Here is a 14,058-nt window from a genome sequence, read left to right as displayed (position 1 = left end):
CTGGCTCTTTCGCAGGTGTCCTGCAGACCACTACAGATAGAACAGTGTGGGCGACAGATGGAATGAGGTTATATGAGGTTGGTTTAAGTGATTATCACAGAGTCCGTTATTAATCAGAATTTATTAATATTTCATTTTATTATTAAATACTCTTCTGATGCAACTGAGTAGTATTAGCAGTAGTGCAGACAGCCAATAAAGTTAAATCGGGTGGCAAAAGAACTGTCCATTTTTGCAATTCTTTGTAAAAGATTTTTTTTTTTTTTTTTTTAACTCTATCGCATGATCACATTATAGGAATATACATACCAATATTTAGTGAAAGAGAGAGAGCAAAACTAACACTAACTGATTGTGAACCACATCAACAACTCAATATCACTTATTCGAAAGTGGGACTTCAATTCATCCATACTGGACAAAATATGAAGAGTAAGATTCTTGTCATTCTGGAACCTGTAAGAAAATTCTGAGAGGTAAAGTGGTTTTAGATTCAGTTCCCAAACACCAGCTCACAAAGCAAAACAGAGAGAAGAGAGCAGTTTCAGTCTGGTTTTCAGTAACAGAAAGAGGACCTCCAGCATGGCCTGGGCTCTCAGGCACAGAAACACAGCTCACAGAGCTTTTCAAGCCACTGGGACATTCTGCAAAGAAGGTATTTGCAAAACAGACCAGATGAGCAAATGCAAAACACCCTGCCCATTCAGTGACAGTACCCTCAGAAAGGGTTCAACTCTTTAGGACAAGATCATTTACACGATCACATCTATACCAGCTTTTTTGGTTCGTTTGTTTTTATTTTGGGATAACTAAAATATTTCAATAAATATTAAGTGAGTACACCTGTATTTTTATGAGGGGCATTTTACTTAGCTTTTATTTTGCCTTTTTATTGCTAAAGAAAAGTAAAACTTTTTAAAAGTCTAGCGAAAAACAAAAAAGTTACCCTTTTTTAACGTATGTTAACTAAAACATGTATGTTGTCCAAATGTTGCTCCTTTCGTTATGTGTTCAAGCTACAAGGCTAACATAGCACAATGTAGCTACCAAGAAACAACATTTACATAGTGCAAACTGCATGTTTAATTCATTACACACATGCTTCCCTCCACATTAAACAGTTAAGTAATGTCAAATATGTGCTTACGTGCTTAGGCAAGTGATGTGGTTTCTGACACTAACACACTGCTATCTGTAAAAATTGACAAAAGTACAGACATCATTCGTTCTCGAGCATGAATTCTTGCTCGTACTGTTTTTAAGCGTTCAGAACATCAAAATGACACAACCAGTGACTGCTACGGCTGTGTTTGCGTTGCCACTTCCAGCTATACTAACATATGAACAAAAATAAAACAGCACACAGGGATAGGGATTAGAATGAGGAACCTCCCACCATGAGCCAGGTATACAGACACCTGAAGCTACTGGACAAGGCTCAAACTTCAAGGTCATGACTTTAGATTAGCTACATGGCATTACCAACTAGTTTGCTTTCAACAGTGTGAACCGTCCCAGACATTATTATTTGTCTGCTGAACCAAACATTGGACTTAAATGTGTGGACAAGTGACAAAAATGAGAAAAAGACTGAGAGAGAATGAGAGGAAAATGAGATAAGAGATTCACAGCAGGACTATACGTTTCTGGAACAGTCATAACCAGCTATTATCGGAGACAATTCTCTTTCCTTTTCTTCTGTAATTCCAAGTGTGCTGATTAGGACCAATTTGATTGTCAAGGGGAAAAAATAGGAACCTCAGAAAAAAATAACTTCACAACCGAATAATTTCAGCGCGTGATAAAGGGTTGAATAAATGAAGGAACACTGGAATATCTGAAACAGCCCTGCTGATCATCAGGAATCTCTCACTTCTCTATGAAGCACTGCAGTGGCCTTTAGGGAAATCACTGAGGGTTAAACTGAGGAAATGGGTAGCAGAGTTACTGTCAGGTAGGGGGACACCTGGTGTGGATACACACCCATGTGGACTGACACACACACACATACACACCCTCCACTCAGCATATTTCTAGTGCTGAAGGCAGTTCACGAAGTCATAAAAAGAGAGAAAGAAGAGAAATACGGAGAGAAAGAGAGTGGGAGAGACAGAAAGAGAGAGAGTGAGAATATGAAAGACAAAGAGAGGGAGAGAGAGTAGAAGACAGAGATGTGGTAAAAGAAATCAAAGCAAGAACTGGGGTGAGAAGGGCAATGAAAGTGAGAGTAAGAGTAGGGCTCAGAGAAAAGGCTGAAAAAGACAGAGTTAAATAAAGAAAGAGGATTTCATCCGAAGGACAGTGATTGAACAGATTTGATTAAGATGAAGGAGCATGTCTTTTGTTTTACTGTATCTCCACTTTACACGGAAACTGGAGAAAAAAGAAGAGATATTCTTCCCCTACAGGCAAGAATCTGGATAGAGTGTCTCAGAAATTAGACAACAAGATCTCAAGAAAAAAAGAACAACAGAAATCAATTTTATGGTTACACAATTACATATCCAATCATTCATCTTACCAATCAATATCAGATGAGTCAGTACGCCACTTTAACCAACGGCAGCTGCAAGGTTGTTCCTGCAGCTGCCGCTCCTGAACACCCATATCAGATATGAGTGGGAAGACGGACCCACACCACCAATTCCACCACTGTTGCACTGATCTCAGTTCAGTACGAGTGGGCAGGTAGTGCTACACTGGTCACCATCACCCTTTAAAACTGATCTGGATACAATATGAATGGGCATACAGTTTTGCAGTACCAAAGCAGCTTAGACTGTAAGCTCAGCATGTGACAGGTCCTGTCTGAAGTGCAGACTCAATGTCTAGGAGGCTGTGCTATCTGGACAGATACACAGTCATTTAAAAAATGCAGTTTTGAATATTCAGGGTTCCACAGACCAGCAAAAATATTAATGAGACTGAACACTACACCTTAGCCTTAGCCTGTACCTTTCAGAGTTCACAAAGCTGTCAGTGAATAAGAGGATTCCTTTTCATTACTTCCATTTCCAAAGACATTTTTAACAAAGTCACTAAAACGCTGTGTTATGAAATATCCCTACAACACAAAGGGATGCTTGGATGAAGACACATTTATAAAAAGGAAAATGTTTTTCAATTTCGGAAAAATCAAGAGTCATGAAATATGATTTGATTGCGCATATACTTGAGTAGTGCTAGGCATGACCGAAAAAAATTCAACATTACGATATTTCCCACATATGAGGTACCATGATATCTGTAAATACTTTTCTGGACATTGCTGCTTGGCTACAAACATGATCCAAATCGCTAAGCAACTGTGTAATATAGCTGGACTTTGTAACCTTACATGGAGAGCAACACCACAAATCAACACTGATGTTAGATGGGCTGTGGAAATAAACAATGATGGCCCATCAGAAAGCTTATTTACGTAAGAGAAAACAATGATTTCATAAAATCTAAGAAGAATTAAATAATACATGAATAACATATAACTTTAGCTTATCGATAAAAATGTAGTCGCTGTCTATGCTCACCTGACTCAGGCTTATTTTTTATTTGGTTCTGCACAGATCAAACATTTCAATGATTTATTTAGATGAACAACACCAATGCACCAGGGATTCTACACAAGAGCAGAGCTTGCAACTATGACACTGTGCATTTGTTCCCGAAAATAGTAGGTTGTGTCGTTACCTCACTCTAAAGGCTCTCTACACTTTGTTGTTATTGTCCACGGAGTAACAAAATGTCAACAATTTTTTTTTGGTTAAAGAACCCTAAATGGAGTGAGTATGTTTTTTATTCTGCATCCAATGGTCATGCAAGGTCACCAGTGTTTCAGGCCAAAACTGATCTAGAAATAGATTTAGAAACTATATATAGCACTTGATAAAAGTATGGACTAGATTGTCCTCTCTCCACTCCCCATATGGCTCTACCTGTTATAGGCACAAGCCTAAATGAGAATCAAGGACAAACAGTAGGTCAACATGAAGGACACTGACTATTACAAATCAGAGCCTGTGGACTACTTTGAACAAAAGCTACTGCAAATAAGTGGCGAGAAGAACGTCAGAACCAAACAACCATGCGAGCACACATGTACTCGCATGCGCACCAAACGTACACACCCACACCACCTGTTTATGCAGAACATTTGAAACCGTGTAGGAAACCTTCCTCTCCTGATCTGTATTGTTACAGTGTTCAAAGTTTCATTTTCCATTTTCTTATAATGACAGGGGGCTTCCTTGGTCACCTGCTTCGTGCTAAACCAAGTTGTGAGAGCGAGAGCGTAATGAGAAAGAGGCGTGCCTCTTGCATTAGCTAGATAGTTCTTATCAGTCTATTTAACTAGCGAAGTGACATTTACCGTTTTAAAACAGATCTTACAGCTTCAAAACTTGGCCTAGTAACCGTCAGTCATAACCTAGACGCACCAATGTAATATACGAATCTGTGACTGTTGTGATATAATAATTACACAGTATTAACTGTGTCCATAAAAGCGACTAAAAGGTCTACACGATAGCAAATTTAGGAAATGCTTTTTTGCTTATCCACGCAGCGATATCTTATTGAAGCAGCAGCTCGCTTTATACAGTAACCAGCTGGTATTATCGCCACACACTTGACTGTACCTTTCCCTGGTCGTTTAGTGCATGGACGCAAAAGGCATAAACCGATTCCCTTCGCATAACTGTGACACAGCACTGAATGCTGAAAATAGAAGGTGCAAATAAAAGCGCGCGCGTTATTTTCACGCCATCCGTGCATCTCGCGCTGCTACTCCTAAGATCGCTCAATTGATGGAACGTCAACGGCGCTCGCGCCCCACAGCGATGGAGCCTTCTAGCAAGAAGTAGTAACGTTAGCCAGCCAGCTAGCTGATGCTGGCCATCACATCCCACTTATAAAAACACTCAAAAGCCTTAGAATTATTTGCCAGCACATGAATGTCTTTTGTCTGGCATTCTACATACTTAGCATCATACCTATATAACAAAACTTCTGTGAAAGAGACCAAAACTTGGCTATTCCCCTGAGAAAATCAGCTGTGGACAGCTCTCTCAACATCAACAATAACATGTTAGAGCTACCGAGCGACTAGCTGTTCCAGCTCCAAGAACTGAAGAAGCGAATGCAGTTTGAATGCAACTTTTGCCTCATCAGGAAAGCGCGCAGAGCTCAACGTAAGGTCTAAGTGAGTAAGTAAGCATCGCGTCTACTTGTATGGGCACAATGCGGGTTCTCAATTGACAATCTAAGTGGAAATTGAGCGCAGCATTTTACCTTTAGTTCCGCACTCTCCGCCATCTTGTAATTCCTAGCGCGAGCGTGATGTAGCCTGGTCACGTGAGCTGGACGCGCAGCACTGTGGCGTAATTGCACATATTTGCAAATTGAAGTGCCAAGCTAATCAAATAACCACACCTTACTTCTATATTTACGGAGGAGTAAATTATATTATCCCCTGAAATCAACAATAAGTTATTAAGAATAGACTATATCCTCCAATAGTATTGTAATGACATGTGGACTACAGAAGCGTATGCTAAAGCTACCCTAGAGAAGCCTATTAGATACTATTGCTCCAGATATGAATTGGAGAAACGTTAAATCAATCTTTATCATCATAACAATTATTATGATGAATGTGGTATTATGAATTAATGAAAATGGGCTATGTATAAGTATCAACTCAGTTCTGGGAACAACAGTCTACTTGCTAACAAATACCCATAATATGCAACATGAATTAGGCTTTAAATGGAATATTACTCCAAGTTAGCATTACGATAGCACAGAAATGTGTTTACTGAAATTACTTTCTGAAAGTGGTTACATTGCATTAGCCTACCGAGTAACCCCAGAAGGTGTAAACCTGATCATATGTAGCCTAACTAATGAAAAATAATAGTATCTTTTTAGCAATAACTTTAGTCAGGCTATCCAGACACTTGGTTGGAAATAATTAATCACTACGCAATTAGTCTACATGATTTTGGATAACTAACACTATACATAAACCTATACAGTGGAAACCCAGGTACCTGTGAGAGAGTGAACTCCTCTTCCTGGCAAATATGGGTATTAAGAATTTAACAAGAACCGTTCCCAGAGAAGAGTGAGTGGAGATTCACTTCTCTTGTATTCGCCCTAAAATATTAGTTTGCCGGTGGGAAAGCCAGTTTACAGCTTTCCTCATATCCAGATATAGCAGTTCATCGGTTAACATAAAATGAGCTTCTTTAGTTTTGTAATAGACCTGCGAGCTTAACGTAGCTAAGAAGGCAAACACATAGGCCTACCTACCAATAACAACGGCGCGAACTGCATGTCAATAACATCACATACTTGAGTTTCGTCCATAAGAATGGATGGCTCATCTGAGTTATTTGCAGCTATACAGCACACATTTTGTCCATTTCTATCAGGCTATGTTATATCATAGTGTCATAAACCACAAACAGTTCTACTTTAGATTACCTAATAACTTGACGGGTTTTGCGACGAGTGTGCGATGATTTTAGCCTCGTAGCTCCACCGCAAAACTAGGACTTTGTTGATTACATTAATGACAAATATTTCCTTAATTAAAACTCTCCGATGTCTCTCTAAGCATTAACGACTATTGCACAACACGATCCAGACATGTTTGTGAGTTATAATAACTCTCACTTTACATCAAACATACTCGAATTGAAACGTGTAGCAAAAATAAATAGAGTTTGTAGTGTGGAGTTTTCTACATGAACGCTAGATGGCAGCATTGGATTTAGAGTAAAATTCACCATCTACATTAAAGGCCAAGTGAAGCTCTATGGATACTTTTGGTAATGCAGATTTTATGTTGCTTTGCACAGATTCATCAATCTTTCAGTTATTATTGTTTATGGGTTAGAGTAACAGATTTTGTGCGCACTACCTTAAATTGTTGCCTCGAAATAATTCATGCACCAAGTCTTCGTCAATCTGCAAATCTGAGTGAAATTGTATAGTGCCATATATATATATATATATATATATATATATATATATATATATATATATATATATATATATATATATATATATATATATATAGTACATTTGTTTATTGATTTGTTCGTAATATAATTTTTCTATTAGCATTAACAGTAAAAAAAAAAAAAAAAAAAAAAAAAGCTCTCAATACCCTGATGATTATTATTAAAAATGAACAATCGGTTGAATGGTACTGTGTGGTTGTGCTTGTTTTGGGGGGAATATTACATAGGCTATATGTTGACTGACTTATATATGCAACAGCATGTAACATGAAGACTATCTACATGTAATAAATCCATGTATGCATGAAGTTACACATTAATGATCTAATGTAACTTTTATTTAATAATGAAGACAGAGATAATTCCTTTCTTGAAAATACACTTCAAAAGTCATAGTACACATAAGAGTAATCACATATATGTAGAGTAACACCATTTCCCAAAGTCTGAACGATAAATTTGGAAATGGTGGATTAAGTGCTTGGTCAAATTCTTATTCTGTACACACCAACATGGTAAACATAAGTCATTTGAATATTTTTAACTTAAAGGTAGATTGAATTTGTTTAGGTAGGTCTGTTTCATTTCTCATTTAAAGTGCTTATACATAGACAATAAATATGGAAAAGCACATCAATGAATCAATTTGGAGCAAAAATAATGTAAAACACAAATAATGACCATTTAAGAATTATAGTTGTGAAGTTCCACATTCTATAATTCATTGCACATTGCCACTTCATGTATTGGTGGCATCTTAGAAGAAAAAAAATCTGAACATGTTCATATTAGCATTCTATCATACATATATTTATAACAGTTTAACAATTTGACTCTTAATAAATGTCATCTGCACCACTGGCGTCTGTACAAAGAAGTCCTATGTCATCTTTACAGGCTTCTTCCATGTCCAATTTACAGAAAACATGTCCAGTTAAGCAGAATTTACAGTGACAATAGATAGTCTGCGAGGCTTGCATGTTTACAGTCCGTGGAACTTCCCGACATCCGATCGGAAAGGTCTCTCTCAAAGAAAAGTGGGCCCAGAGCATTCCTCCGAGAGGTCTTTTGTTTTTTTCCTGTGCGTGTAAGAACATAGCCGTGGTCCCTCCGGCGCGACGCTTCAGATTACGGCGGCAGGAGAGGCGGCTTAAACGTGCACGTGCCCGTGCAGTGGCGAGGAGTGAGCATCTTGCAGGAGAAGTGGTGTAGAGCGTCGTGAGCTTCTAGGAGAAAAAAGCATTGAGGGACACGTACAGCATAGACGATGCACTGCATACAGTCCTTGGCACGTGCATCAACCTTCCCATGGAATGTTACCAGTTCAAAAAGATCACAAAACCTTTAAAGGTCATGAGCATTAATGTGATAGAAAAGTAGCACTTGCATATTTTTTAAAAGATAGCTTACAGTAGCATGAGCCGTATGCTTTCTGTAGATTTGCTGTTGTGTAATATCAATTACCTTTTAGCTTCTGCTGAATTGCATAACGAGCTTTTCTTTCTTGATCCAACTCGTTGCACAAGGTGTCTAAAATAACAAATAAGTAAATAAATAAATAAATGAGGAAACATTAAAATATGTTTAAATCAATATTATAGGCCCAAATTAGGTATGCAATTCTAAGCTATATAAATAGTTGGAATAAAGTTTTGGCATTTATTTGGTAAAAATAGACCAACTGTAATTTGGAAACTAGTGATCCTTCCTAAAATAACTGTTCTGCATCGAAATTTTTGCCATTTGAAGGTTTTCCACCGTTTGTCTCAGATCAGACTATCCTAATAGACTATGGGAAATATGCAAGTGTCACTTTCAAAGATTTCTTTCGTTGATTTTCGAGATGGCATATCGATTTCATTACAACAAATCATTCACATATCTATAACTCACCTCTCACTATCTGCAGCTGCTGTACCATTTCCTCCCGGTACGACAGTTCCCTCTTCATCTGGTCCTGAAAATTATCTATTAAAGTCAACATGCACAGAGTCACTAACGGAAAATTGGTACGTCTGTCAGTCCATTACTTGAACATCTGTGATGGAACGCGCGCTCGAGGAATCTTGCTTTCACACGCTAACCCAGCAAGTTGATCTGATTTACCTTTCAGACTTTGAAATTCGCGTTCCATTTTCTTTCTGAGCTCCACCTGCTCCACCAGCTGTTTCTGGAGCTCGTCTGTCACAACGCAAAAATAAACCATCAGCAGCAGCCTAGCTGGGTCCCTCTGTGTCACTTCCACAATTACGTCATTTGTATTCGGAAATGAATAACAGTCGTTCGTTTAATATCATAACAAGACACTAACCTTAACCCTTTTAACGTATTTTCTTGCACATGCACATTTTATAGGAAATGATCAGCTACTAAAGAAAAAAAAAAACATGCGGTTGCCGTGTTGTCAAGCATGATATTGCAAAATAATTAGGAACGTTGCCCCGGGCTGTATATGGAACGAGCTTGGCAATGTATGGGGCCGTCTGCGCGAGCAGTTCAAGGACGTTTCTGTATAATGCACGTAATTCGCACCCGCTTTTGTTTAAACATAAAAGAATAACAAAAGAAAAAGCAGCTATCTCATGACAATCACAGTGGAGCATTTACAAACGTTTGTGTCCAACAACGGGACCCATTAGGTTATGACTGTGTAGCGTAGTTGGTATTTTGCCACAGTTGTACACTCTTCACGATAACGTAAGTCTTAACGAGGTCCTAATTTTTGAACCCTTAAAATCGTTTACAAACATCTGAAAATACTTGTAAATATTAACTGTAACCTATCTTGTCATTAACTTTAACCTTTATATATTTGTAGTGCTCGCATGTTATAAAGCACAAATGTAATAACAATGTCATTAAAATTGATAACCTGTACCTTATCTGAAAATAATTTTGGAAATGCGTAAGGGCATAAAGGAACAAATGAATGAATGAATGAATGAATGAATGAAAACATAAACGAATTAATAAAGCGCCAAAGAATTACCTTTTGCCATGTTCTCTATGTCTTTTTCGATTAACTTAAATTTGTTATCAGTCCGCAGTGCACCGTCGACTGAAAAGGAAAGCATAATTCCAGATTAAAATATGCAAAAATATTAATTCAAAGATCAGAGACTGTCCTTTGAATATATTACTGTGAAAAATAGATCGAATGACAGGAAACAACCGCTGAGGCAGGGCTGATACTTACTTGCAGATTCTTTGCAAACGTTAATTTGGTCTTGGTAAGATTTCTGTGATTCACATTCGTCTTCTACCAAGGCAGTATTTAATTTGTGTGAATCTAAAGAGGAAATAAATTGTATACAGGCCATTTCAAAGTACAGAAATTCGGACTTTCAAAAAAAAAATCTTAACTTGATATTTTAAATGCAGCAGAAAAAATATAAATCGTCAATAATCAAGATATAGAAAATATAGGCCTGCGTATCTTACCATTTGGTTCACGATTACGAGGATATTTGGACGCGGGAACAAGCGCTGTGTTCATTGAACCCGCCGTGTCCCTTTCATGCGTGTACACCTGCAAAAATTATCCGACTAATTACAAATAAATACGACCCTCAATTATGTGTAATCTTCTTATTCTGCTAGTCTTACAGAAGAGGGTATGTTGTCATTAGCGTTTAAATCCTCAACTGAGGCGCGAACATCGGGCAGTAGATTAAGGCAAATTACTCAGATTGAAACTAAAATTCTATCAGTGGAAATGACAAAGAGAGTAATTTGCGTTGAACCGGTACAGTCACAGGGGACCCGTTCAGTAAATACGTTTATACCCGCAGGCCAAAATGAGATCTGACCGTCTAACATTCAATTTAGCACAATTATGTCAATATTTTATATCAGCCTTTTAAAAAGACTAGTAAACACGTGCTCAACTTTAATAGGACAAAGGAAAATCAGAGAAACAAGCATCACAGATTAGACATTACACTAATTTTAATATTTAATTATTTTAATAATCTTTAATAATTAATAATGTGAACTAATGTGTTCGAACTATCAAATAATTGTTGCCGATGATTTTTCGCTCTGATGACGTTCTCCGGTTCCGTCTCTTATTTCAGTGTCGTCCTCTGTCATACTCACATCATAAATCGGGGTTGTATTGCTTTTGGGTGTGTGCCTGCTCAGTTTGTCTTCATCAGAAGATCCCGTCTCACTGAACTGCCTATCTTCTGCCTGCGGGGTGGGTCTGCTCTCCGGTTCTGGATAGTCTTCGTAATTAGCCCGAGACGAGATATCCCTTACGGGACTCTCCCGATCCTCCACGGAGAGCTGAACAGACTCGTCATCGTCTGCCACTCTATTGGACTCCACGTCCACTTCCGGTTCTTCTCCACTGTCCGCATCTGGTGATATAGACCTATAGCTGGAACTCTCGCTCGCAAAGTCTGGCGACAAATAGCCAGAGCGTACCCCGGCATATGCATCTCTGTTACCGTAAAGCTTGGCTATGCTCTCTGCGTCTTTAATGACCGGCCTGAACGCAGAGATGTAGCTGATCCTGCGCGGAGTAGTGGCATGACCTTCGGTTGACCTCACCTCATCCCCGGATTTGTCCTCATCGTTCCTGAGTGAGTGCGAGCTGGAGCAGCGCTCGCTGTCAAACAGGCCGTCTCTAGCGGTGTTCCCTCCTCGCTCGTTCTCGGATCCCTCTGTCTCACTTTGCCGGCCCCCCATGTGTTCCACGTGCGGTTTTGGTTGTGTTTGCTGATAGGATGGCAAAGGCAGACTGCCCGCGGCGGGCCAGAACATAGGGAAAGACGGATAGAGGCTGTCTTTTGCCCCGGGCCAAAGCACGCCTGACACGCCGGTCTTGTTTGGCTCATTCGCGCCGTCGTCCTTCTTTTGACACAACCCAAAGGCCGAGAAGCCATACGGGTGTGGGAAGATGGGCGGCGGGATCTTTTGCAGCACCCCAAAGCTTTTGCTGGGCACTGGAATAACCGGGTAGCTGCGCACACTGTTGGCTAAACTGAGATTTCCGCGGTCATCATCGCAGCGTAGGGTTTTGTGCGGAACCTCTGGGGAGCTGGTCTGCGTAACGTTGCCGGAGCCCTGTGGTTTCAGAGGTGATGACATCTCAGATCCACTCATCGGCATGGTTCGTTTCCTGCTACCCCCGTTGAACATGGCTTTAACATCCTCCCAAGCATGATTTATGTCATCGGACGAGTTTTTATCAGTCAGTTTCAGATGCCGCCTCCAGGAATTAAAATTAGCCGCGTCCGGCTGTGTGTACTTTGACTCAGGAGTGCGATGGGAATGAAATATGAATTTGTTTGGGGAAAAATACATATTGCAATATGTGCACTTGATGCACTTGGCCCTGGAGCTATTGTACCTGGCAGGTATAAAGTTTCCTCTGCTTCCCCACGCGCATTCGTGTGAAACGTCAAATGCGAAATTCTCAGGTAACTTAGGAGGACTGTGCGCTCCAATAAACGACTTGCAGAGCCTCTCGGCCTCGCGCTTGGTGATCATGCCACAGCGTCGCGAGGAGATGGGCATAGCCCCTGCTCGCCTCAGGATCTCCAGCTGTACAGGCGTGCACTGAACACAGGTTATTCCAAGGGCGACGCGGCGGTTGTGAATTTCGTTGTAGCTGTAGTTCTTTAGCAAAGTGTTGGAAATCTGCGCTAAGCACAGTCTCTCTTGACCATCTATCACCAGAGACACGATGGGTACTCCGTACAGCGAAGTCTCACTCACTTGATTAGGTTTCAATGAACTTGTGCCGTTGCTAGAGAAAGGCTGCATGTCCTGCTTGGAGTGAGGAGAAGAGCTGGCATCTCGTCCAGCTGGATGCTGGCTGGTTATTGACTCCATTCCTGGAAGTCTGTGGAAAATGTAGATAAAAATTAGCATCAGGAAAACATGAGTTTCCTGGAAATTTTTAAAATAAAAACACCTCTATATTTGTCCAGTTTTGTTTTATTATTATTATTATTATTATTAATTATGTTGTTGTTGGTGTTGTATTTAATTACGAATTTAATTTAATTACAAATTACTCGTATTGTTTTAATGATTTATCATGATTTTTTTTTGTGTTATTACAAATACATAAATCCAAATAGAGGTCTTTCGAAAGTAATTAATTTTAGTTATTAAGTTATTCATTTTCTTTTATTTATCTACCTGTTTGTTTCGTATAAATAAAACAAAGGATAAACACGCTGTATCGTAAAAAGCTTTCTCTCCGTGACCTAATTGCCTGAGCCACTGTTTAGTATGTTTTCACTTTGGCTCAGTGGCTGGTGCGATTACTTAAACGCCTCTTACGAAGCGAATATTCAAAGGTCTTTAAACTACGCCAGTGATTGTGGCCAACGAGAAAATGAACTGTTAATCTGGACCCCGTTTCTCAAGATCATCGTAATGTTAAATGAGAGAGCGAGAAAGAGAGTGAGCTCGAGTGATACTCACGCTATCATTTAAAGATGATCTTTATTTTACAATGCTTTTGGGAAACACCGCCTTGCTTTGTTTGTAATTATAGAACACTTTGATCTGTCAATAAAACTCATCTTTTTATAATTAAGAGATTACAAAAAGATATGTTTGTATTTAGCCTAGTTAAATATGGTCCGTTACAATCAGATGTTACCTAACAGTTACCACAATTGTTTGGCTTTGTTAGCTTTATTTACTCCATAATGCTCTATAATACCGTTGCGTTCGTTTCAGTATGTGGGCGAACTCTGATAAACAGAATTAAATTTGATGGTTCGAAGCAATTACATGTATAACAATGCCTATTCAGATCACACTTTTAAAACTTACCTTTTCAATACGAAACGAAGGCAATTTTGAATAAGTTTTGTTGCGCCAAATTTGTACAAATAGGTAATACAGCGAAACGTTCCCCAGATGTAAAAAACGCTCAACGAGAAGCTGAAGAGTTGCGTTCTCTCTCCTTTTGCGTGTCCGTCGATAATCTATCTCAGAGTAGGGCAGAAATCTCCATCCGGTTTAGCGCTCGTCCGGTGTGCAAGCAACGAAAGACCAGTGGCCACAT

At 39.3% G+C, this 14,058-nt stretch overlaps 2 protein-coding genes across 6 annotated transcripts in view; both read right to left on the bottom strand.

Annotated features, from left to right (window-relative positions):
- pias1a (protein inhibitor of activated STAT, 1a) overlaps window positions 1-5,309 on the bottom strand; it is a 33,907-nt gene extending 28,598 nt beyond the window's left edge. For 2 of the 3 annotated variants that reach the window (XM_035521098.1, XM_035521100.1), the window contains exon 1: window positions 5,287-5,309. The gene's annotated coding sequence lies outside the window, so the exon portion shown is untranslated. Of the gene's footprint in view, window positions 1-4,634; window positions 4,649-5,286 lie in introns of those variants that run through there. The other variant, XM_035521099.1, reaches the window with a different exon arrangement.
- A 2,075-nt stretch (window positions 5,310-7,384) lies between these two features.
- On the bottom strand, window positions 7,385-14,040 carry skor1a (SKI family transcriptional corepressor 1a). Of its 3 annotated transcripts, none has more exons than XM_027004783.2 (9): window positions 13,824-14,040; window positions 11,124-12,876; window positions 10,467-10,554; window positions 10,222-10,314; window positions 10,015-10,083; window positions 9,132-9,206; window positions 8,919-8,993; window positions 8,490-8,555; window positions 7,385-8,251 (listed from the first exon to the last, which is right to left on the bottom strand). In XM_027004783.2, the coding sequence occupies exons 2-9, from the start codon at window positions 12,864-12,866 to the stop codon at window positions 8,154-8,156; spliced, it is 2,307 nt and encodes a 768-aa protein (XP_026860584.2). In that variant the 5' UTR covers window positions 12,867-12,876; window positions 13,824-14,040; the 3' UTR covers window positions 7,385-8,153. The 3 variants fall into 3 exon arrangements, with proteins under 3 accessions (XP_026860584.2, XP_035376867.1, XP_035376868.1); XM_035520974.1 differs by having other exon boundaries at window positions 7,385-8,248; XM_035520975.1 differs by lacking the exon at window positions 8,490-8,555 and having other exon boundaries at window positions 7,385-8,248.
- Between the last annotated feature and the right edge of the window lie 18 nt (window positions 14,041-14,058).

Source organism: Electrophorus electricus, chromosome 21 (genome assembly GCF_013358815.1).
Source record: "Electrophorus electricus isolate fEleEle1 chromosome 21, fEleEle1.pri, whole genome shotgun sequence".
NCBI lineage: Eukaryota > Metazoa > Chordata > Actinopteri > Gymnotiformes > Gymnotidae > Electrophorus > Electrophorus electricus.
The sequence above is the reverse complement of the archived record's forward strand: the minus strand, read 5'-3'. Positions and strand labels throughout refer to the sequence as shown.